This window comes from Manduca sexta, chromosome 20 (genome assembly GCF_014839805.1).
Source record: "Manduca sexta isolate Smith_Timp_Sample1 chromosome 20, JHU_Msex_v1.0, whole genome shotgun sequence".
Classification (NCBI taxonomy): domain Eukaryota; kingdom Metazoa; phylum Arthropoda; class Insecta; order Lepidoptera; family Sphingidae; genus Manduca; species Manduca sexta.
The window spans coordinates 9,378,987-9,405,230 of record NC_051134.1 but is presented as its reverse complement, the minus strand read 5'-3'; the positions used below and the strand labels follow the sequence as shown (position 1 = coordinate 9,405,230).

The following is a 26,244-nucleotide window of genomic DNA, read 5'->3' as shown; positions in this document are numbered from 1 at the left end:
TTATTCGGTGAGTATCTAAGTTAGTGGTAAAAAGGATTGCTCGACCTAAAACTGAGTCTAAAAATTCCCGGTCTAAATAATATACCATAAGATCTTGATAGTAGTTAGTACTCGTAATTATGAATAAAATACAGATCTGTGAGGAAAATAATTGTGTGAACCACATTTTTTGCCGCAACCACGGAGAATTCTGATTCTGTGTTCTTAATAATTAAAATGAATCACAATAAAAAAGTGGGAATTTTACATACAATAACTTTATTTAGCTTTTGACCCCCGTCTGTATGCTATCTTGAGAAGTAAATTTAATTCTTATTTTATTAAAAATGTTATCTAAGGATGTGAGTACTTCCTACATTGTAAAAAGATTTGTTGTAAATGTTTGACTGAAGGCTAACTAAATTAAAATTTACAGAAAGCTAAAGGAAAATATTGTTCACAGACAAATAATTATGCGTGAAAAACTTTGGTACCTATCTTTAAGCACATTGCGCGCACAGAAGAATGTATTATTTGGAATGATTAAAGTTCATATAAGGCAGTGCAATAAATTATATTTATTACTTATATATTATATGTGTTATTAATATATTAATTTCGTCGGTCGGACCCACTTGATGACCACTAATATCTGCTTTTAATATATACATATACTAGCTTTTGCCCGCGGCTCCGCCCGCGTTATAAAGTTTTTCAGGCTTAAGTTTTCCGTTATAAAAGTAGTGGTTTCCCGGGAGCCTATGTTCTTCCCAGGGTCTCAAACTGACTCCATACCAAATTTCATCTTAATACGTTGGGTAGTTTTTGAGTTTAACACGTTCAGGCAGACAGATGCAGCGGGGGACTATGTTTTATAATATATTGTTTACAACTTTTTAAGAGGAACAATCCCGTCATACATCATTGTTGCATAACTTTAACCGTTTACGCAGCGCACGCAACGGAAGCTCTCAAAACTAATAAATCGTCCCCGTGTTTGCAACATGTTTCATTACTGCTCCGCTCCTATTGGTCATAGCGTGATGATATATAACTTAGAGCACTCCAAAAACAAAGGGCTATTCAACACAAAAAGAATTTTTTAGTTCGAACCGGTAGTTCCTGAGATTAGCCATTACTGCTCCACTCCTATTGGTCATAGCGTGATGATATATAACTTAGAGCACTCCAAAAACAAAGGGCTATTCAACACAAAAAGATTTTTTCAGTTCGTACCGGTAGTTCCTGAGATTAGCCATTACTGCTCCGCTCCTATTGGGTATAGCGTGATGATATACTTATAGCATATAGCACTCCACGAACAAAGGGCTATCCAAAGCAAAAGAATTTTTCGGTTTGGACCGGTAGTTCCTAAGATTAGTCATTACTGCTCCGCTCCTTTTGGGTATAGCGTGATGATATATAACCTGTAACACTTCACGAACAAAGGGCTATCCAACGCAAAAAGATTTTTTCAGTTTGGACCGGTAGTTCCTGAGATTAGCCATTACTGCTCCGCTCCTTTTGGGTATAGCGTGATGATATATAACCTATAGCACTCCACGAACAAAGGGCTATCCAACGCAAAAAGAATTTTTCAGTTTGGACCGGTAGTTCCTGAGATTAGCCATTACTGCTCCGCTCCTATTGGGTATAGCGTGATGATATATAGCCTATAGCACTCCACGAACAAAGGGCTATCCAACGCAAAAAGAATTTTTCAGTTTGGACCGGTAGTTCCTGAGATTAGCGCGTTCAAACAAACAAACAAACAAACAAACAAACTCTTCAGCTTTATATAATAGTATAGAAGTATAGATAGACGGCTTTAAAAGCATATTTTAAGGAAAACTATTGCCATACTTACTGCGCAATATGAGAGAAAATCTGATACGAGTTTCTTGAATCTTGTTTTATGCGCAGTCGCAGCATTCATCATCAGGGGAGCAATTCGCTCGCTTCATTTTTTTCTACACCATAAAAAATACTATAAATCTCCATAATACAATTTAAGACCGCCATCATTCAAAATGATGGCGATTGTGAGAAAACAATGATAATTATAGTTTTTTTACACAAGTCATTAATGGCTGAGTCAGATACGAATCTGCGCACTTGATTCATCAGTGAATCATCAGTTGTATGACAAATAGTTTTTACGACTACAGTAGTTGTGGCTCTTAATATCCCTAATTTGCCAGATGTATAGTTATTTCCATGAATTGTGTTTTTATGTATGGTTATTATATTGAAACAGTCAGCTCATTTTTAGTGAATTCAAGTACAAAATGGATTATCAATTAGTTATAGTTTTTACTTATTTTAGTCTGCAGTTTCACCCGCGTGAAAGTTTTTTCGGGGATCAATATTTTCCTAGAATAAATAGTAGCCTATAGCATTTAACAGTAATGTAGTAAAAAAATGAAAATCGATTGGGTAGCTCCTGAGATTAGCACGTTCAAAAACCAACATGACACCAGTCTTGTATAAAAAAAGAGTTTCTAACTTTATTTACTTCTTTAATAAGGAGATGAGGAAATAGCTCTTCTAAGTATTATGCCTGGAGAGGCATTATGGAGATAATAGTATCTCTACTAACACTGCCTAGCATTACACTGTACTTAAAACAAAACTAGAATTTCAAAATATTGTAGTGATAAATATAAAACAAACAAACAGGCATCGCCTTTATCCTAAAAGTGGTAGGCAGAGATTAACCAGATCACCCACTTTTCGTTATGTGTGTTCCGTCCCATGATGTAGAGGTGAGTCTATCTCCATATCAGGCACAAATTCCAGACTCCAGGCTGAAACTGAGTAGAAAAACTCAACGTTACAACTTACAATTGACTTTGTAGACCAGTGGATCCTAACCCTTTCAATATGGTTACCCCTGTGATCTATGTGAAAAACAAATTTTACCCCGCTTTCAAAATGTTATCAAAGCAAACAATATAAGCAAATACAAACATCTTTATTAATCATAAATTGCACAACAACCTTATCATTATAACGCTCTGTAACTTTTTTTTCTTTAACGATCTTATAATTACGGTCTTTGTTACCCCCGTGTAATAGCTTATTTACCCCCGCGGCGTAATTACCTCCAGATTAGGAACCCAGGTTCTAGATCTATAAGAAAAATTAAGTAAATTGTCTTTCAAAGATATTGAAATCAGTTCCCATGACTTTGATGTTTGTACAACCTCGACAGTACAAAAAAGGCGACCATTACTTAAAACCTTAGACGCTGTTCAAATCAGTCACTTTGTATGCTGCAAGAAACCATTTGTCCGCATTGACGAATATGACAATGATGCCGTTTTTTTAATTGCCTGCTTAATTGTCGCTTTGGTTTAGTTATTGTGTATGAAAATAGATTAGCAATGAGGATAAAGTTATGACAGCTACTCATCTATTTTGAAGTTTTGAATGCTACTTGCTTGTGAATAACATTGTTATTTAAACTTAACTTGTTGCTACGACATTGTGTTTATTATATGCCGTGTATCCTACGTTGGAGGTCCTTAAATAAATAAATAACCAGAGAATTTTTGCAGTTGGGGATCTGAAATGAATGAATGAATTATAATTCTGGAGGAATCTTGGATAGATTGCCGTTGTTTAAGTTTTCCGTAATCGCCGTTTTCTACGTAATTTTTGGGTTTCCAATAATTGTAATGCTAGGTATTATGAAATTAACTACAAAGGTATTCATGCTGTATATAAATTTAGTTTAAAGTCGACGTATGTTTTAAAGCAAACAATTTAGATAGGTACTAATTATCATATGAATTTTGTTTTATAAATTTTCTGTTGTATTTTATTTGTTTTTAATTTAAATTTAAAATGATTTACACTTCTGTATAGTTTTTTATAGCCTTTTTAACCAACTTTTAGAAAGAGATTCTCAATTTTAGGTTTGTATTAAATTGACTCTCCTAAACTCGAAAATGTTATAAAAATATTATAATTTATTTATTACCAACGATTAACTCAATTAATAATATTGCTTTTTCCTTCCAGCTGGACGCTCAACAACGCTACACTCTATTCCAAAGAGGCTTATGGGAGGCGGCCCAGCAGATCCCACGAGGCGCCATCAGAGACTTCGCCACGTACAGGCAGCTCAGTCTCCTCTCAATTATCGGCCCTGCTGCTTTACCGCCTGATCAGTTGGATAGAGTAAGTTCAATTTTATAATAATATCAGCCTTGTATTATATACTCTCCCACTGCTGGTCACGGGTCTCCTCTACTACTAGAAGGGATTTGGCCTTAGTCCACCACGCTGCCCTAGTGCAGATCGGTAGACTTCACCCCCTCAAAATTCCTATAGAGAACTTCTCAGGTAAGCAAGTTTTTTAACGATGTTTTCATTTACCGTTAAAGCAAGCGATAATTCATAAAGAATACACACATAATTTTAGGAAGGTCAGGGGTGTGTGCCCTTGGGATTTGAACCTGCAGACATTCGTCTGGAGTCAGTTCCACATCCAACTAGGCTATCAGCGCTTTTAATTGAATTTGATTTAAGCTATTATTGAAAGTTTGAGGAAGGATGAACTAAACGTAAATAACTAGAGTTTTACTAATGATCGCCGCGCTGTATACGTCTGATCTGGTTGCATAATGTTTCGTCTCGCTTAATCTGACAATAAATATTATCCAACATGAATAGACAAAACATTGAATAACTATTACATATGTTAACAACGTTTATTCTTAAGTCGGTTAAAGTATAAAATGTAATTTTTGGGATGGTATTAATCACCTAAAGTATAGTAAAAATAGCTGAAAAGTTGAAATATATTTAAATTTTATTTAGTTTTTTCCTTCTCTGAATATGACACAAACATTTATCATTTACGAAAACAGTGCCAGAAGTCGTTACTATTTTTGAATACACAAACCCCCTATTCATAGACGTTATTTAACTAAGGACGGAGCATTGCTGTGATAACAACTCTGTTTCTTAGATAAATAACGTCTATGAATAAGGGGGAAAACCTTTAGTCATTATATATTATAAAGACAATGAATTTTGCGCTTATGGTGGAAATAAATTAGCAATTGATTACCTTTAATCATATCACAACGATTTGCTATGTGGTCACCAGCCATTTTTTTAATATTATTTGTTATGCATGTACTTTATATTTGTTGATATTACGACTTTAACTAATAAGTAGTTTTTCTTTTTTTTTATAATTATTCTAATCGTGGGATTAATAAATCGTTGTACTGCTTTCTTTCTAATGATTCTAATCATCTCTATTTTCAGTACAACCGCATCATCAACGACATGCTAGCAGTATACAACACAGCAGAGATATGCGCGTACAACGAGCCCTTCAAGTGCGGTCTCCATCTGCAACCAGAGCTGCAGTTCATCATGTCCCACTCTAGAGATTGGGATGAGCTGTCCCACGTCTGGACTGAATGGAGAAGGAACACTGGCAGGAGGATCAGGGATCTGTACGAGCAGCTCGTGGATCTGACGAATCAAGCTGCCAGGTTGAATAGTAAGTTACTTTACATTTGAAGTTGTAAAGTATTTGTATCCAGTCGAATAGCGACCACCGTACACAGTGTAAGAGCCGCCATAGAGACCCAAGTCAGTGTGTCATGTTGCGGGATCACCTGTAAATCGGATTACAAATAATTGTATCGACTGGCGAGGAATAATTATCTGTCCTCAGTCAACACTTTATCTGGACACACTTCGCATACTATTAGGTACAGGGGGCGCACTTTATCGTACCCGAATAAAAAAATATATAAAACCTAAACTAAATATTAATCAAAAAGTCCGTCAATGTAGTCTGAAGAAGTAACTTATACAGATATTCCTTGAAGCTTTTGTGTTGTACAAAAGTGATGCAATGTCCACGCCTGTCAGTATTTAATAGCAATAACATAAATAATATATTTGCTAGTTTGGCAAAATAGGCGTTTTCATTATACTGTTTATATTATTGTAATTATAAATATTGTATCGTCTTATTTTCAGACTTCACCGATGCTTCGGCTTACTGGATGTTCCCTTATGAAACTACAAACATGAGACAAGAAGTAGACGAGGTGTGGGAGCAGGTAGGAGTTATTTTATGTTTTAATGAGATTTTGGGACAATTTGTCAATTAATAAATACAAGTAGCAAAGGATTAAATATAACATGAAATAACTAATTGTGGCAGCTGTAACGATATAATTGATAATAGATTATCCTAATGATTTCTTATTTTTACGTGAATGTTAGACACTTACATTCAATTTAAATCGAACAAGATTGAAGCAGTTATTTTAGCAAATAGTTAGTAGAACCGCGAAATTGATCTTGTTTTATATTAATTTATTTCGTTTTACCTTGAGTTAAAATGCTTTTATTTAAGTTATTTTTTAAATGTTCTGTATTATTACAATGTACAAATCCCTTTAAATTCATGACCGCGCTGTTTAATAAAGATTTTTTAAGTCATTCGTCAATAATTTAAATCCTACAGACTCTCTGACTTTAGGAAAAAGGTAGATTGTAAAACTAAAGAAAATCTTACTAACAAATAATAATAATTAAATATAAATGATCCTTTGAAGCCTATGGTAAAGGGATACTATCCGACTCCGCAAAACAAAACACACACACATATACATACACATTAAATCTTTATTCCTGAAGAGGTAAACAGAAGTGTAACTAAGTCACCTACTTTGCGCCATGTGTGTTCCGTGCCATGATGTGATAGGAGGCAAGCCTATCGCCATCAGATAGATGCTAATAACTATATTATACATAAAATCTAGATGGAACACAAAAACCCGGATCTCTTATCCAGGTTACAATACCACTGATTAGTTACATCATCTCCAAATTGCTTTTTATCACGAACAATTAACAAACATGAAATTTCTTTAAAAGCATGCGATCTACTCTGCTACCACAGAATAACTTACATTGGTACAATCAATACATACTTTCATCATTTAAGAAAAAAAAATGGAAGTATGAAGCAAGATTCGATTGGATTAGGTAAAATCTATCTTTATTAATCGAATATTGTTTTAATTAAAAAAATATGATTTGTGTTCTGGAAGAACTTCAATATCAGTTTAAAAAGATAAAGATAGCAGCTTTGAGTTATATACAATTTTAATCTCAATTTCATCATTAATTATTAACATTTTTAAGGTTTGAACTTTAAGGCCTAAGCCAGCGCGTTGCCTCCTTTTAATTGGTATCTGGAGATAAGTATATTACTCCACTAGGATCTTATTTTTATTCCTCTAAACATGATGCTACTGGCACTTACTATTGGCAGATATATTATTATCTCATTTTTTCGTATCACAAATTCAGGTTTATTATATCTTTTATTTCACGCAGCTCCATAATGGTTTTTGTTTTCAGATCAAGCCCCTCTACGACCAGCTTCATGCTTACGTCCGTCGTCGTCTGCGAGAGTCCTACGGTCCGGAGAGGATCTCCAGATCTGCTCCTATCCCGGCGCACATCCTGGGCGACATGTGGGGGCAAAGCTGGTCGGGAATAGTGCCCTTCACCCTCCCCTATCCTGGCAAGAATTTGGTTGATGTGTCTCCAGAAATGTTGAATCAGGTTCGTTTGGGATTTTAGAAGCTTGGAATAAATGTCGTTTAAAGAATTATGAATATACCAAATTAAGGTTGAGTTTCGATTTTGATACTTCATTGCAAAGAAGAAACGATTTATGATCAAAAAAACACATGAGGAGAGTTTGAAAATTTTTGCTCAAACGATATTAGGCTTGCATTTTGTCGTCTAATGAGTTTAAAATAATGTTGACGCATCGTAAATGAACTAGTACTAGTTCTGCTCACTTTTGATACTTTAATGATGTCTTTAATTTTTCTTTTTTATTACTAACTGGGCAAAGTGATGTTGTAAAGTAAATCCAAGAATAACTCGACTACCAAGAGATCAGTTCACAATAAGTTCTGTATTTCTTTCCAGGGTTACACTCCCCTGACAATGTTCCAACTGGCCGAGGAGTTCTTTGTCTCTATGAACATGACAGCGATGCCTCCTGACTTCTGGTCTCTCAGCGTGCTGGACAACCCCCCAGACAGACATGTTCACTGCCAGCCGTCTGCGTGGGACTTTTGCAACCGACATGATTACAGGTAATGTTACCTTAACAAAATATATATTATTAACAAATTTAAACTCACGAGTAGAAGTAATATTAATTGAAATCGCAACAACAAAATAGTTTCTACTTAAAAAAATATTTCTTACTGCAGGTTAATACGTCTTACTTTAAGTCCCTAAATATTAAATTTTATAACTAGGATTTATAATGCTAGATTTAAATATTTTACTTAGGTTAGATTTGAAATTAAAAAGAAAAATATTTGAAAACTTTTTTAAAAATAGCTATTTTTATTATGACTAAGCGCACTTACAATGATTTTTATTTGAAGTAATTATATCAAAAAAATTAATTATAATTTTAGTGACATCCATTGCTAACTACAGTTTATATTTTTTTAGAATAAAGATGTGCACGCACGTGGACATGAAGGACCTCATCACGGCTCACCACGAAATGGCGCACATAGAATACTTCCTCGCGTACAGAAACCAGCCTAAGGTTTTCCGCGATGGCGCTAATCCTGGTAAGTAATAGTCAATTCAACTTCCATAAAAGGTCTTTGTTACTGCATCTTTGAAAATCTATCAGGAGAAATAGTTCAATATGACGTCTATCATATTATATTAAGTACTAGGAAACTGACAAAAAAAGTATGGTAAGTCAATTCAATTTCCATAAAATTTTTACTGGGTCTTTGGACAACTATTGAAAGAAATTTGTCTTTATAACATCTATAATATATTAAGCACTATAAAACTAAAACATTTTAGCATTTACCCACTTTTCAATTAACTCTATCGTATTTGACGCCGTTTGCAAATTTAAAAAAAGGACTATTATTTGAAATGCTATTATATATTTTGTTTGCAATATAGTTATTTTTCTGAATATTATATAATGCTATGGATTTCGGGATTATTGTGAGTGAGAATAAATAACTTGAGATTTCTTTTATACCTCCTCACAAATAAAGATTTATGCCAGGCAGTACTGAATAAAACTCCTGCGATTTAAATATATGTAGGGATATTACCAGCCAGACGACTTTCTTCCAAAAAAAACTTTATTTTTATATTAGAATTTAAGCAAAACAAAACTCATCGTCTTTCGTCGTACTGCAAAACTGTCAATTTTTTGACAACTTACTGACAGCTAATATCGTAAAGTGTTGCAAGGAGAATAACAATTAATTATATCTGTTTTTTTTTTTTAATAATTATTCCGACACGGCCATCCTGGTCAATCATCTGTCTCAGATGATTTGTCTTCTGGTGAGATCCATGGTTTCATCAAATCAGCTGATGTAGTCGTATTAATCGGGCCTTCGCTGTTACCAATTTTCTTTACAGCATAGCGATCGTTTCGGTTGGCTTTTATAACTTCATATGGTCCTAGATATTTTGGAAGTAATTTGCTTCCTTGTGCAAATTGTGTCTTTTTGATAGCAACCAAGTCTCCAACATTATAAATTGTTCCTTTCTTTCGCTTCCTATTGTAGTCCCTAATGTTCTCTTCGTGTATTTTCCGTATAGATTCCTTAGCCTTCTCTCTAAGTTCTTGTCTTTTACCCATAAAAGTTTGAATATTCTCTTCTTCTATCAATTTCTGGATCTCGTGGTCTTTATCTCTCATTTTAGTGCCAAAAAGTAGTTCAAATGGTGTCATTTTAATACTTCTCTGGAATGTTCCATTCAGACATCTTTGCACTTTGGATACATGGCGATACCATTTAGTGGGATCATCAACGCTTAGTTTGCTTAACACGGCTATTATGATTTGGTGGATACGTTCGACTTGGCCATTTCCTCTTGGTTGCCCAGTGGTAATAGTGTAAAGCGTGATATTTTCGTTTCTACAATACTCTTGAAAGTCATTCGCAGTAAAGGCGGCGTTTCGATCAGTTATAATTCTCTCAGGAGCACCAAAAGTTTGTTGTTGTAATTTTAACTTATCTAGTGTTTCTTCTGTTGTTAAAGTCTTGACAGGATAAATCCATGTAAATTTCGTATAAGCATCGACAACCGTCAGGACGTATTTGTAATTCTTGTGAGTCGACGTCATCGGTCCTAAATGGTCAATGTGGTAAGTCGACAAGGGAACATCACCTTTGTCAATAGGATGTAGAAATCCTTCTTTTTTACCCCTTTTATGGGATAATAAAATGCATTCAACGCAATTGTTTATGACCTTCCTTATCTTCTCAGTTAAATTATTAATGAAGTATTCTCTTTTGATTAATTCCTCAGTTTTAATAATTCCAAAATGTCCCCTTTCGTGGTTCCTTCTAATTATCTCATACTGCATCCTCTTCGGTACAACAATCAATTTATTTCCATCTTTTATCTTATACAAAATTTCATTCTCAACCATGAAGTTTTGGTAATCTTCTGTTTCTAGAATCTTTTTTATCAATCTTACATAATCGTCTTCATTCTGTGCCTTTTTTATACGGACGGTAGTCTCTGTGAGCATCAGACAAACAGGGTTTCTGCTAAGGGCGTCGGCATGTTTCATTCGAGCTCCTGGTCTGTGTTCTATCTTGTAGTCGTACTCTTCTAGAAGCAGAGCCCAACGCGCGACTCTTGGAGGTAGGTCCTTCTTTTGGAGTGTCATAGTTAGGGCAGAGCAATCTGTAACTATCTTAAAACGTATTCCCAGTAGATAAACTCGGAACTTCTTTATAGCCGCAACGATAGCTAAAATCTCCAAATGGTAGCTATGGTACTTTCTTTCAGCGGGAGTAGTTTTTTTGCTCATGTAATGTACAGGATGAAATTGGTCGTCTTTAGGGCTTCTCTGTAAAAGAACAGCACCATATCCGTCGGCACTAGCGTCAGTATGTAATTCTGTTTCTAAATCAGGATTGTATATTCGGAGAACTGGTGAATTACACAGTATTTGTTTTAGTTCTATGAAAGCTTTCTCACATTTTTCGTTAAAATTAAACACGGCATCTTTCTTTAACAGGTCAGTCATTGGTTTTGCGATCAGGGAATAGTTTCGTATAAACTTTCTGAAATAACCAGTGAGTCCAAGGAATGACTGTACAGCTTTAACGTTCTCTGGCTTCTTAAAGTTTGCTACAGCTTTAATCTTATCTGGAGATGGTTGAATCTCGTTGTCACAAATATGGTATCCCAGATATTGAATTTCCTTTTTGAGAAAATGACATTTCTTCCAATTGAACTCTAAACCAAATTCCTCACCTCTTTTAAGCACTTTCTCTAGCTTTTTTATTCCTTCTTCTTCTGTTCTGGAGGGTAGAATCAAATCGTCGAGATAAGTTAACACTGTGCCATCAGCAAGCAGGTCGGTAAAGATATCATTAATGAATCTTTGAAAAACGGATGGCGCGGTACAAAGTCCAAAAAGCATTTTAAGGAATTCATATTGGCCTTGAGGGGTTACAAATGAGGTGTACTTTTGACTGTCCTTGTGTATATTCACGTGCAAAAATCCATTTTTCAAATCAAGCGACGAGAACACCTTCGCCTCCTTTAACTTATCTATTTGATCTTCTATTATCGGAAGGGGAAATCTTTCCTTAATTACTTTTTTATTTAGTTTTCTGTAGTCGATACATAATCTTAGTGTACTATCCTTCTTATTAGCCAAAACAACTGGACTTGCGAAATCAGATTTGCTATGCTTAATTATTCCTTTGTTCAACCACTCTTTAATTTGTGTATCAATGGCAGTCATTTCCAAGGGTGACAGGCGGCGTGGATTTTGATAAACAGGGTCTTCGTCGGTTAATATTATTTTCAATTCAACGTTGCTCTCTTTCTTCTTTTCATTGGGTCTATACTCTTTACACATTTTATGAATCTTTTCCTTGTATACTGAATCTCCTATATCATAATCTTCTTCGTTATGTTTCTCTTCCATTAGAAGTGTAAGATGTATAATCTTTTCTACGAAGATGCCTTCAGGAGTGAAGTATACCTCAAAATTTTTCAAGATGGGGTTTCCAATTATTGCGGTAACAGGTATTTCATTATCTTTAACAACGTGAAACTTAACATCTGTGTAGTATTGATCAATTTGTACCTTCGTTATAAACATCCCTTCAGTGTAAACTTCGTTTTTCGCTATTCCGGTAATACACGTTGATTCTGTTTTGTAGTCATTAACGTCTTCTTTAATTCTCTCAAACTCTGACTTCGTAATAAGGTTGATGTCGCTTCCGGTGTCTATTAAGGTTAAAACGTCTTTGCCATTAATCTTTATGTTTTTGTAAGGAACTTTCTCCCTTTCATCTTTATTTTGAATGTTCAGCGTCTTCATAGGCTTACTGTTGCATTCAGTAGACTTGTGACCATATTCATTGCACTTAAAACATTTTATTCCTTTTGGGCAATTGGATGATACATGATCTAAATCTCCGCAGTTGTAACATCTGTGCACACGAGTCTTCTTTTTAGTTGAAGTCTGAGCAGATGACGGACCAGCTTGTGCAGGATGTGCAGCTTTAGTAGACGTCTTCTTTCTAAACTCACTGTATATATCCAACTTTTTGCGAAATTCTTTTATATCTGAAGCACCATATAGAATGGCTTTATTGGTCTCCAAGTCGCGGATACCATCAATGACGTATTCCATTAGAGCAGCGTCTTCAACCTTGCCATGAAGCGCCAATTCTTTCATAGAGAGGAAGTATTGTTGATAGGTTTCATCAGCCTTCATCTTACGAGATGCAAGCTTCTTATGTACCACTGCGCTATTAATTTTAGGTCCAAATTCTTCTTTAAGTGCCTTCTTCAAACTCGTATAATCTTTAACTCTTCCCAAAGTCCGTAGAAACAGCTTCGCAGTTCCATCTAATAGCCTTTTTGCATAGATCAGTTTTTCAACCTTAGTCCACTTCATAATCTGAGCAGTATCTTCGAATTCTTCAATAAATGTTTCTATAGGGTAGGTGTCATCCCCGGTAAAAGTAGTCATCGATTTCTCCAAATCCTTAAATGAAATTTGTACGTCATACTCCTGTTCTTCGTCTTCATTTTCGTTTTTTTCATCCTTCTTTGGCGGCATCGTAGCTGCGAAACTTGTTTTTCTCTTCACACTGGAACGTCTTCTTAAGCTGGGTCTTCTTTTATTCGTCGTACAAAATGATGGTTTATTTGGGCTCATTTAGTCTTCCGTCTTCAATAATAAATTGTAGTCCAAATTTAAAAACTACCATTTTTGTAGATTTCTTTTTTAACTGGCAACATTCCCAAGAGTGATGTCGATGAAACAGACGGAATGTCGGTAAAGCAGTTTCTGACCTGAACCTATGTTCGGTCCGAACTTTTCAATGGCGCGACTCAACAATGGCGGCGTACCGGCACGGTCAAACTGACTTACATTCTTCAAATCTTCGATAGGCGTCTGATTCTCCTTTTCCGACTGTTTTTTTCACTATCCCGGACGAGCCCCCAAAAAGTTGTAGGGATATTACCAGCCAGACGACTTTCTTCCAAAAAAAACTTTATTTTTATATTAGAATTTAAGCAAAACAAAACTCATCGTCTTTCGTCGTACTGCAAAACTGTCAATTTTTTGACAACTTACTGACAGCTAATATCGTAAAGTGTTGCAAGGAGAATAACAATTAATTATATCTGTTTTTTTTTTTTAATAATTATTCCGACATATATGATTAACTATAGAAGATATAAACACTCAAATAAACAATTTATTTAACAAAGTTAAAAGGTAGCCGCGGCTAGTAATAGTATGCCGATCAGCGCCATCTGTTGGTTGTGTGAGGCTCCGTTACAAAGGTCGGTGTCGCACGAGCAGTAGGTTACGAAGACTTCTCCGACGCCAACGAGTCGACGACATGATGTCTCGTTTGCCCATTCGTCGGTCAGATACCCACACTGACGGACTACGCGGACTTTGTTGTTAACTGCAATAGGTATAAACTAATTATTTTTACACACTTAGGTACGCCTTTTATCTTCGAAGGGGTAGGCAGAGGCGCAACTGGTGAACCCAATTCCTGCCATGTGTATTCCGCCCCATGATATGATGTGCCTATCGCCATATCGGGCACAAATTCTAGACTCTGGGCTGATAGTGTAGAAAAACTCAATATCATTTTGCCCGACTCAGGGGTCGAACTTAAACCTCTGTACTGTAATCGTGCCATAATAACTACGCTACCGGGGCAGGCAGATTTTTTAAATATTTATAAGGTGCTCTTTTCAACAAAGCCATATACCAGGTGGGTCACATTATAATAATTGTCATTGCCTAAAAATTTTCATTGTCACAAAAATATTGGCAATATTGGCACCCATAAGGTGGATTGCAAATTTTAAACTGAAAAATTGGCCTACGTTAAAATTATTGATGTAAAACACAACAATGTTCCGCTTGAGAGGAGGTGCCTTTGAAATAGTGTTAACACTCCGGCTCATTCTAAGAGATACTAACCATCACATGGGTCATGATTGTCTGCTTGTCTTCTGACGTGAAATACAATAAATTTTATAAATACTTACATTCCATCTTAATTGACCTGCATATAGTGGGCTCCACTGGTGGGATGTGCTCTGGGGGGTCCTTTAACGAGCAGTTCACGACTCCCAGACTGAACGAGTCAAAATTTTCCCCACAACGCGGGTCGTACGCGCTGTTGCAGTCATAACACATTATTGAATGCACTGGAAGAGATTGATCGTTATATAGTAATGCTATTCTAAGCCTTTACAATGTTATCACATTGTTATAGATGGAAGCAGACCGATCCTAATAGGTAGGTTTCGCAATATTTGACGAGGGTCTATGTTTTACAGAGGTTTATGTTTTTATTAAAGCAGCGATAGCCTAGTTGGCTGTGGAACGGACTGTCGAGACGAATGTCCGCAGGTTCAAATCCCAAGGGCACATACCTCAGACTTTTCTAAAAAAAATTATGTGTGGATTCTTTGTGAATTATGGCTTGCGTTAACGGTGAAGGAAAACATCGTGAGTAAAGCTGCATACCTGAGATATTCTCTATAGGAATTTTCGAGGATGTGTGAAGTCTACCAATCCGCACTGGGCCAGCGTGGTGGCCTAAGGTCTTATCCCTCTCAGTAGTAGAGGAGGCCCGTGCCCAACAGTGGGACAGTATATAATACAGGGCTAATCCTGGCGATCAATCGCAACGAAGCCCGTCAGTCAATCAGCACTGCATCTCCAGATGGTCTTTTGCTTAAAATGTTTACTTCTAGTTCAATACTTACTCTCGGAGGTCGACCAGGAGTAATACATTCTGGCTTCACATAATATAAAAATTGACTAGCGAATAAAATATTTTCAATGACCTTATCAATGGTCACTTGAAGAAAATCATCTCTAACAGCCCCTTATTATCCAAAGACCTACAAGTCAAATATACACAGACTTCCAGGACGGTATTTAATTTCCATTTAATTAAAAGAACCACCACCATCTTGTTTGATAAGGCAAGATTCATAAGGCACAACCAAGTTTAATAAGTAGTCATGAGCTATCAGAGTAGTAACCGAATTATACCAACTTAAACGCGTAGTGTACGCTATATTATTAGGTAACGAGGGCAAACTTGTTATTACTGAATCCGTACTTTTATCCTCGGAATTGGATTATGATGTTGAATACGTTATAGGGATAGGAATGTTTTTGAAAAGAGATCATATATCTATATCGGGGGTCTGTACAAACACACAACAGGACTTAACATATGAGTGTGCGAGTTATGTTTTTATGCCCCTTTCAAGATCGAGGATCTTTAATCGTGAGGTTCTGGGCGGTTGACCCATTTGCCACACTTTAACGCCGCCGGTGATAGGAAACCAATCCAAATTGAAAACAAGACAACTTCCTATAGTGTATTTGTGTATGTACATTACTTTAAATTAAATTGATGCTTTCATTACTATGTGCTAGCCCTAATCATATAATCTATTCTGAGATAAAGCTTTAGAGATAAGTTATATTTTATTTGCATGCGCCAATCTCCGTAAGCACAAATCGACTGAGGATGTACTTTACTGTTGGTGCGGCGTGTGAGCTCATATCACTACAACTAGTTTTTGCTCGTGTATGTGACTACGAATGTGCTAAGGGGAAGAATATTAATCATGATTATATATTGAACTTTTGGGAGTGGCAAACATTGTTCTGCCACAGAGCGCATTTTAAGTAAACTATCTTTCATCTTTTAAGTCTCGACAGTAGCGCCATCTGTCCAAAATTATCCTAGCTGGATCTAATTAAACTCTCACAAAAATTTTGATTGAAATCGGTTAGATGATTTCGGCGATATATCACCCAAATTGCCAAGTCTTCCGTCTTACCCCAAGGAGGGTTCAAAATTATTCTTTGATACAAACTTTGTCCTGATAATTAGGTATACAATAAAAAGTGAATCAGTCAAGCCAGTCGAGTAGTTATCAAGTGATGCTTTCACGTACTTACATGTGACAAAAAGAATAAGGAAATGCTCAAGATAAAACAAGCATGGTTTAAACGACTTACCACAAGTGATAGTGCACAAAACTGAGATAACCACTAGAATATAAGTTAACAATGAACTCATGTTAAATGTGAACTTGGGCGGCAGTTACAATAAACTGAATTAGTACTGTAACACAGTTCATAATTTGATTAGTTGATTCTTCGGTGTTCCTGCGTAGAAAATTTGTAGGAGTGTCAGTATTTTGTCCTGCTCAGACAAAAATGTTTTTTAATGTTCGAAATTAAAATATATTATGTATATTTCGTGGCAATTGGTAGAAGCAAATTTGATAGTTACATAGGCAATGCTGATATCTGCCACTAAGTATCTGGCACTGCTGACTTCCCCGAGAAACGGTTACCACTTACCAACAGGTGAGCTGTTAGCTCGTCTGCGTTCAGCAGCAATAAAAAAAAGCAGTATAGTGCCATGTGCTAGTATTGTAGTATTCCAGTTTAAAGGCAATTGAAACCAGTGTTATTACTACATATTATAAAAACTATAATACGAAGTTCAGTGCCAAACAGTACTTTTGAATGCGAAGGTCTGTGTAGTATAGTTACTATTTATGGACAAACAAGACGCTACCAAATAATCTTTAGCCAAAAAATCAATGTATATCACTGTGTAAAGGTCATTAGAGCAAATGTAATATTGAGCATTATATTCTGAACCTTTCATATCTCTTTTACAAAAGGCTTTATAAGGGCTGATATTTTTTTTCGTCTTCGATGATGATGTGATTCCAAATTTACTACTTTGGTTTGGTCTTGGGTGGAGCATAAAATCTGTAAAAATGTTTAAGCTGGTAACACTTAGATAGGAAAATCGATGATGCGTAAACAAACGGATTTGCGGGTTATTTAATAGCATGACTTTACTCTTCTTTCTGATAAGTTTATTTTTCTAACCTAGAGCAATGAAATGGGGATTTGATCCCTATTTTTAGCATATATCACCTTCAGCGTTATCACGATGGTTCTAGCCTTCAGGGGCTTGAGGGAGTTGAGATGATTCAAAATAACATGACTTCACTTCCTCGGATGACAATTTATGTTAAGAAATAAAATGGGGAATGTTACAGTGAACTAATTGTTTCAAGTCTATGGAGCCTTTTAAAATATAAACATAGCATGGTTTTTTCTCTTCCGGGGCAAAGTTGCACTCTATTATTGGCAACCATGTTAGATTCCATGTAAAAAGGGATGAAACTATAGCTATTTATTGAGATAGCATTATCATGTCGACTGTCAAGAGGTAATCATCTATCTTCAGTTGACATTCTATTGGATCCCAATCAAATTACCATCAGGTGCTATAATACTATCTTCTTTTTTCATACGGGAACCGCGAAATACCGTACTGCACCTGATGGAAGCGTACTGGGGTCCTTATATGAAAAGAAATGATTTATTTGAATCCGTAAAATATATATATGATGAATGTTGACTGACGATTAAGATAATTATCGCTCGCCAATTGACACAATTATGGCGGCGTGATTGAACCCGATATACAGATCCTGGAACGCGACACTTACGTGGGTCACTATGGCAGGTTTTAAGACCTTGTGTACGGTGATCGCTATCCAGGCGGATACAAAATAATATATAACACCAGCAATCCTCGTATATTCATTGTGGCTCTACCACTTATAATAGGTAATGGCAATACCTTCTTCGAGGTGTTCTTCTCGTAGGAGAGTGCCGAGAGGGATCGGGAGCGGGACAGCATCGCCGAAGGTAGGCTTCTTTCGGTACGCGGAGTCTTTGGAGCCCCTCTCCCTCTCTGAGAAGACTCAGAAGACGAGCCGCCTTGGCGACATCGTGCAGGGGCAGTTGTGGATTACAAATTTGACACTTCCGTCGGAAGTGGCCCACAGCTGTCCCTAACGGATCGATAATGGCCACCGCGGGATTTAGGCCATAGCAAGACTTTAAATATTGACCTGTTTAAAGCAATAAATGCAGTAATTAAAAGATACTCCGGCAATTACTTTCGAATAAAGCGGAAGAGTCACCACTTTTGTTCTTTATATATTACATGTATATTTATATATTATAATATTTATCTTATCTTTTTACATATCTATATGTATATACATATATTTAGTAATTATTATTTGATTTCTAAATATTTTTAATTTTCAACCTTCCTTTCATGCACCTACCATGATTATCTCAGCACGACCCTATGGTTGACTGGTACAGAATGCCCACGTCATTAAGTCCGCCTGTATACATTTGTATATGAAGTGCTAAATAAATAAATTCCAGGCCATTTGTTTGAATTATGTGTTGTTAATAAACTAATTGTAACATACGTAATGCTAATTACGCACCTTCGTAACACTCGCGTAATTACGCTGTTGTTTAGCGAAAGTGTTAGTCATTAATAATTTTATTGTCGCTAGTGTTGTTTTATTGTAATTATTATTCGACATCCGTGGTAAAGTAGGCGATAACTGGAAAAATGAGGTCTTGGGTTCCACTCTCACATTTGCAAATATGACTTTGATTATTTGACGTTCGCAATTTTGAATCCATGGTCAGTTAGCCTGTGTAAATCTTATCCCACGGGCCGGCATAATTTTGGCGGCTGTCGCGCGCTACATCCTCTTATAATGGAACTATAATTATATTACACTATACATACCGTTAGGGGCATACCAGGGGGAGGAGAGCTATCAAATAGAAGAACTTTACTCCCCTTCCAGCATTTTAATTTTATACACTAACAAATCTACTATGGTAAATAACTTATTCCTCTTGTATCACAATACTATCGGGGGAGGGTAAGCTATGCATTAAATATCAGAATCTCTCCCTTCTCTGACATCCTTAGAGTTAAATACAAATTTGTAACATTGTTAAAAATTTATGCAAAATAATATATATGAAAAAAGTGACTCGTTTGGAGAAAAAAAAAAACACAGGGGGCAGTGTAATCAACATACCATGACAGGATACAAATATATTACAGAATTCTAAATTCAACTCCACTCTGGTCGAATTACAATGTAATTTAAAAAATAAGCTAAAACTCAACTTTGAAGAGGAATGGGGAAATGTGGAAAATTATTTATTGTGACTTAAAACTAAAAGAGCCGGTACGGGTCGATTGCTCCGAACCATCGAATGTCAGATATCTGTCACTCTTAGTACGGGCCAGGCCAAAAGTACCTTGAACCGGCGGGAATGCATGAAAAGATTGATGAAGGTGAAGGAAGCGAGAGAACTATGCCAGAATCATTAAAAGTGGCAATCCATAGTCTCTGCCTACCCTACGGTATAGATGCGATACTATGTTTGTATTTAAAACTATAATAAATAATAATTTACGCTTATTAGTGATGTTATAGGACAGTAAAATATTACATAAATCTATCAGCTGCTAAATCTGTGTCAGATTACTAAACGAAATTGGCAGGAAAAGCTAATAACACTGTTCTATATAATTATATGTACACAGCTCTTAGCTAATTTGTTAATATGTAAATGGAAGTGGGAATTTATGTCGGACATAATTGTATGTTGATGATTATTAAATGTTGTGTAAATAGTTAAACGTGATGGCTGCAGTTTAGAAGAATGTGGTGTTACGTAATCTTTTTGTGTTTGTCGAATGTATGTTAGTAACAACACGGGCAACTCGATACTCTGATAGTAAGCTTTTTTTTTAAATCAAAGTTATCTCACTGCACCTGATGGTGAGTGAAGTCCAATAAAATTTCGACTGGCGAGAGATGATTACCCTTCGAAAGTCGCCACAACTATGCCGGCCTGTTAGAACCGAATAGATATTCTGATCCCGGAACGCGACACACTTACGTGAGCACTATGGCCGGTTGTACCACCTTGTGTATGGCGGTCGCTCTTCAGACAGATATAAAATATATCCTACCACCACCATGAGCTCATGAGTATAAATATTAACAAACCTCGCCAAACTTACAATTTCAAAATCCTGCATCGCTATAGACACAAGAAAAATCAAATAACAAAATTATAGAATTAGATATGATAAAACCCAAGTTACGCCATAAAACTGTTTTCATAACAGCATACACCTCTGTCTACTCCTAAACTCATGATACCATCACACTAAATTGCACTATAACGAGTGGTATTGTGTGCGAGTAATTTACGGAAATTTATACTGAGATTACGGTACTATGATGCAACGCACGCGCATCGCACGCTCCGCCCGCCGCGTGCTACGAAATAAAGTTTATGGAACTGGCATTTATAATTGAGCGTGGTTGTTGATTTTATCTTTATTTTGTTCGGGGTTTTTATCCATTAAGGATATGCCATAGTATCTTCTAACCTAATTACAACGTCTAATATCTTATTCTATGAACATACAAAAAGGAAAAACCTTTATGTAGAAGAAATGAGTCCTAACCGTAGCTACTGATATTACATGATATTATTTGACATAGTTTTCTGAGTTGCCTTATTTTATTACATAAATAAAATGTTTCAGAAGTAAATTTTTTTGAATAACAAGTAGCCTTTCTTGTATCCCATACTTTATATTAACTCTATGTGAGAAAAATGCTGATCCGTTGCTTTTCTGCTAGAATGAAGAACAAATCAACAACACATACTTTTGTATCATATTAATGAATGACTCACGTGATAAGTTAATTAGTCTATAAATTCTTTTTTTTTCATATTTATACATGTAAAGTATCTCAGCAGTAAAACGAGCGTCATTCCTTCCATACAAAACAATGTCTAAATGTAAAAGAAATTTGTAGTAAAGAATTAAAATATTATAGAATGATGCTAAATATATCAAAATAATATTATATCCACCAATTAGTAGCAAGCTATTGACATTGTAATTTAGAAATAAATCTATAAATTTTAGATCGTGTACTCCACCTTTCAACAAAACAGTGTAATAAACGATATTTGACGCATCTAGCAATTTTATCTCTTTATTCAAACCCACCTTTTTAGTAAAGCGAGTTCAAGTTCAACTTAAAATTCTTCATGCACTGAATTTGTAATCGTTTTTAATGTTATCTAAGGAACTAGCGAGAATGTCCCCATTATTGTTGATTGTAATACTTTTGCGGATTGTAGTTGTACTAGTTAGATGGAGTTATATTGAATGTAGGATATAAGAAAATATTGTAGAAGATTTCATTAAGGTTGCGTGACGATCGGGGTCTATCATCCAAATTTTTTAATGTGTTTTTTTTTATTCAATTAAAACTTACAATCTAATAACAAATAAATAAAGTGAGTTTCATTAACAGGCTAAAATTAAGTTGCTAATGACAAATTTTCACCTAAAAAAACATAAAGGGTTACCGTAAAATCTTAGTATCGTTTTCGAAACATTAAGTTTAGTTATAAGAACTGGAAGCTTATCCTGAAAAAACAAAATTATAAACCGCCTCCACGGAAACAAAATATCAAATTATATAGCAATATATTTTTTCATCCCTTCTCTTAGGACCGATTTCTGCATACATTAGATTTAATAAAAAGTTGATACATTTTTACACTATTTTTATACCTGGCTAGACACAGTAATGGGACTCGAATACGAGCTAACACTCCGGCTGGATGTTCCGGTTCTCAGCTCGAGCTATCAATCGGGATCGGAGTCTTCCGCGTGCGCTTTCTCCGATGGATTGTTTGTACTTAGTACTTAATCGAGAAAATTGTTCTCTGATATCGTACCTATTGATTTTTGAAAAGTATTAATCATGATTCGTTAGGCTTTTAGAAAGCTGAAGATTTTTTTGATGACTTTAATCTCTAGAAATACTACTCTGAATCTAAACTTCATCTTCTAACACTACTATATTCGTTCTGGGAAAATATATTAAATTCTACCCATCTAGTTTTCAATTCAAACCTTTTTAAAATTTGCGTGATATTTACGTGTTTCGAATTACTTGATTGGGCGATGGTTCGGAGGCTCGTACTAAATTGGCTATTGTGCGCATGCGCCGCCTGTTTTATAATACATGAGGTGTCATGCCCCAGTTCCGAGCACGAGCCTTCTGAATTCTAGTTTGGTTAGACACGTTCTTATTAGGACACAAGTTGTTTATGACTTAATCGTTTCTTCAGTTATACAAGCGGAGAAGATCGAATATTGTTGATTTGTTAATAAAATGTTAGTTAATAGGGACCATACCCTCACAGCTGACACTGAAGTTACTGTATGTGAGGAACATCAAGAGCATGCATTCAAATAACACTGAAAATTTAAGCTCAACATGTGTTTAGGAATATATAAGTTGTTTCAAAGCCACGCTTAAATTATTGTCCCGTTTCCACCCTGACAAAGCTAGAGGCAAAATGTTAACTATAAAAGCAATTTCTTTGATATTGAGATTTCCAAATTTGAGGAGATACACTGTAAAAATAAATCCCTGAGTCCTTCAGCGTTTTATATTAAACTAATGAACTACAACTGCCGCATTCTTCAACAGGTTTCCACGAGGCAATTGGTGAGACTATCGCCCTGTCAGTAGCGTCTCCTCGCCATCTCCAAACCCTGGGTCTCGTGCAGCGGTCCGTGGATGACACAGCCCACGACATCAACTATCTGTTCACGCAAGCCATGGACAAGTTGGCCTTCCTGCCATTTGCCCTGGTGATGGACCGGTGGAGGTGGGACGTCTTCACAGGAGACGTTAGGAAGGAACAGTACAATTGTCATTGGTGGAGGCTTAGGTTTGTTGGTTTTTTTTTTTATTTTTATACTGCTAAATCTTATCTTGAACTAAGAAGTTATCATCGGGTGAGCGAATTGCAGGTACCATTTTCTAGTCTATTGAAAAACCGAAAGAATACAATTTCTTAAGGCGGCCAAAGCATTAACAGGTCACAGCAAATCGGTGTCATAAAAATTGACCGATGCAATCAATGCTTATAATGTAATAGATACTACAATAAAACTAGAACTACATGATGTTGATTCCTTAAGTGATATTAATGTCCTCAGTAAACAAATAACGTGACATAATACTTACGGTCTAATGGACGAAGAAATTACGCATCAGGACGTAACCTGGACGCTCACTTCATAATCAATAAATTCATTATCTATAATCATGTGGAATTAAAATGTTATATAATGTTCTAGTAACAGCAATGAGCAGCCAACAATGTGTGAACATTAATGTAATTAAGTTTGATGGAAATGTTATTTTAATGTGATTGAAATGAAGTGAAATGATTTATTTGAACCCGTGAAATGTAATACATTATTCAGATTCCATCAATATTAGCTCTACCACCAGTTCGGAAAGCAGTACTCACCAGAGAAGAACGGGCAAGGAAATCTGCATTTAATTATGCTAGGAAAAACTTTTATAAAAATAATAATGAGTTTATTTTAAGATATTACCTAACATAGTAAACAAACTCAAACTAATTAGTTTAGTTTATTTTAGATGGAAATATAAATAGATAGTCAATCCACAAACTAAACTTAGAGAAATTCTGTTGATTCAACTAGCACACAATTTGTCACATGAGAAAGATCTTAATTTCCCTTATACCATACTTAGCATCAGGCTTGTTCCTCTTTCTGGGTAGGCAGATGAAATTTTATCAAATGTTCAAAATAAATGACGAGACGACAGGCGAGGGTTTACCAAATCCACATTTCGCCACGTATAAGTTCGATGTATTAAGAAGGCAGCATGTACCAATACCACAGTCTAAAAATAAAAGATCTTCCGCATTATACGAAGTACAAACCGTTTATAACGTAACATTGATAATAGGAGAGTGAACTGGTTTGTTTAAAAGTGATGGTGTTACTCAACCTTGACTTGCATATAACGGGTTCAATTCTCGGATGAAAGCAAAAGTAGCGCTCCAATAGCTAGGCCTTAGCGGGTAGCGGAATTCTCTTTCCTTTTAATTCAGTACTAAATGAAAACAGAAGTAGTTTTTGGTAATACAGAATACATTGAAATAAAACTATTCTTCATCATCATCACGGCGGGAGGGAGAAGGGTCACTTATGACTATCAAGGCTGCAAAGTCTTCGAAACATCCGGAAGAAATTATGATATAAAACACCGCGAAGAAATCCGTAAAATAGTTTTATTTCAATGTCTAACATTCGCGTAAACATAAGAAATAATTATAATACATTACAGAAAGTTTTTGAACTTACTTTTTCATTGAAACCTTATATATTCTACAAGAAGTATATGATTATACTAATTACATCTCATTATTAGTTATTGGCCTTCTATGGATAGAATTCCGACTATTTAGTCCACCATTATTTGTAAGTCTTTTGGATCTCGCTACAACCACGAAGTTATGACGGATCTTATATCTTGTCACTTAACTCCAAGATCATTTAATATAGATAGATCATTTCCAAAACAGCTTTAAAACCTAATATATTTTAATAGGTTATACCTAATTTCTTTCTACAAAATATTGAACTCATTTCGCTATTGGCATTATTGGCACAGTCTTAATAAAAGTAAATCGACGAAGTGCGTTCAAACATCAGCCATTATGACGTAATGCAAGCCGAATTAGCCAACTGGCCCAAATTGTCTCATGATTGTTTTGACATAACATACTTATACTTGCAATGCGTATTAATATTTCATATTTTGCAATTACCGTATTATCTAGATCGAATTGCGTGCAAGATGATTATTGGTTATATTATTGACGCGGTGTCTATATTTTTTATAAGTACAAAATCATACTAACAATAGGTACTTAATTAAGTTATCAATCATGAGAACGATGAGGCTAAGCTTTCTAAAGACTCAGACCAAAAATATGTAGTACTAAAACAAAAACAGACGAAGTTAGGAAGGTACACTTAGACGATAGGGTTAAACATGTATAATATATTATATTTTATAATTTTCGAGACATCACTTACTATGAAAAGAGAAGAAAAACGTAATTCGTGAAATCAATATCTGTATCACTACATAGTATAAATCAAAGTCGCTTTCTCTGTCTTTTTTAATAGATAGAGTGATTCAAGAGGAAGGTTTATATGTATAATAATAACATCCATTAAATAGTCAGCATTGCATTGAAAAACTCCTTCACGCGAGCGAAGCTGCGAGCAAAAGCTAGTATTAATCATAAGCACTTCGACTGCGTGTACATACTTGAAACACATATCTACGATTTTTTTTGCACGGGAAAAACTAATAATATAATATTTTTATTCTTAGAGAACAGTATCAAGGCGTGAAGCCGCCAGTCCTTCGCTCCGAGTTGGACTTCGACCCTGGCTCCAAGTACCACGTGCCTGCCAACATCCCGTATATAAGGTAAGTCAATATTTCAGCTTGACGATAATTTAAAAACTTGAAGCCATCTCTTTTTTAGGACTGTATTTTTATACGTGAACCTAATATGTTTGATAACATATCTTTTTCTGACACAGGCATGTTAATTGGATATGACTATGCATAACCAAATATGAACCTAAATATTTAAAAAAATATTAATTGCTTATAATTTTGGGCAGTATTTTTATAATTTAAATACAGTACAATTATTTAAACCATAAATTTTCGACAAAAATACATTACAACTGCCTTTTCCGTAAACAACTTAATTCTAGTTTCTACTTAAACATCAATTAATGTTACGCAACAAAAAATAGGAAGTCAGTCCAACCA

General features: G+C 35.4%; 2 protein-coding genes across 2 annotated transcripts in view; one reads left to right on the top strand and one right to left on the bottom strand.

Annotated features, from left to right (window-relative positions):
• The window catches only part of LOC115446281 (angiotensin-converting enzyme), a 36,451-nt gene extending 10,557 nt beyond the window's left edge, over window positions 1-25,894 (top strand). Inside the window, exons 2-9 of the mRNA XM_030172882.2 lie at window positions 4,006-4,164; window positions 5,263-5,503; window positions 5,992-6,074; window positions 7,387-7,593; window positions 7,969-8,138; window positions 8,509-8,633; window positions 23,050-23,293; window positions 25,792-25,894. Coding sequence (XP_030028742.2) covers window positions 4,006-4,164; window positions 5,263-5,503; window positions 5,992-6,074; window positions 7,387-7,593; window positions 7,969-8,138; window positions 8,509-8,633; window positions 23,050-23,293; window positions 25,792-25,894 — 1,332 coding nt within the window. The remainder of the gene's footprint in view (window positions 1-4,005; window positions 4,165-5,262; window positions 5,504-5,991; window positions 6,075-7,386; window positions 7,594-7,968; window positions 8,139-8,508; window positions 8,634-23,049; window positions 23,294-25,791) is intronic.
• On the bottom strand, window positions 13,716-16,689 carry LOC115446286. Its single transcript, XM_030172887.2, has 3 exons — window positions 16,607-16,689; window positions 14,605-14,766; window positions 13,716-14,006 (listed from the first exon to the last, which is right to left on the bottom strand). Exons 1-3 carry the CDS (start codon window positions 16,665-16,667, stop codon window positions 13,804-13,806), a joined length of 426 nt encoding a protein of 141 aa, XP_030028747.2. The 5' UTR covers window positions 16,668-16,689; the 3' UTR covers window positions 13,716-13,803.
• Window positions 25,895-26,244: the final 350 nt, after the last annotated feature.

What these genes read in the sequence shown, in the direction of transcription:
- LOC115446286 (XM_030172887.2), bottom strand. Translation starts at nt 16,667, where the DNA reads ATGAGTTCATTGTTAACTTATATTCTAGTGGTTATCTCAGTTTTGTGC. An exon ending in TTTGTGCACTATCACTTGTG is followed by an intron (nt 14,767 to 16,606) that starts GTAAGTCGTTTA and finishes AATCTCTTCCAG; the next exon opens with TGCATTCAATAATGTGTTAT. An exon ending in CAGGTCAATTAAGATGGAAT is followed by an intron (nt 14,007 to 14,604) that starts GTAAGTATTTAT and finishes TACCTATTGCAG; the next exon opens with TTAACAACAAAGTCCGCGTA.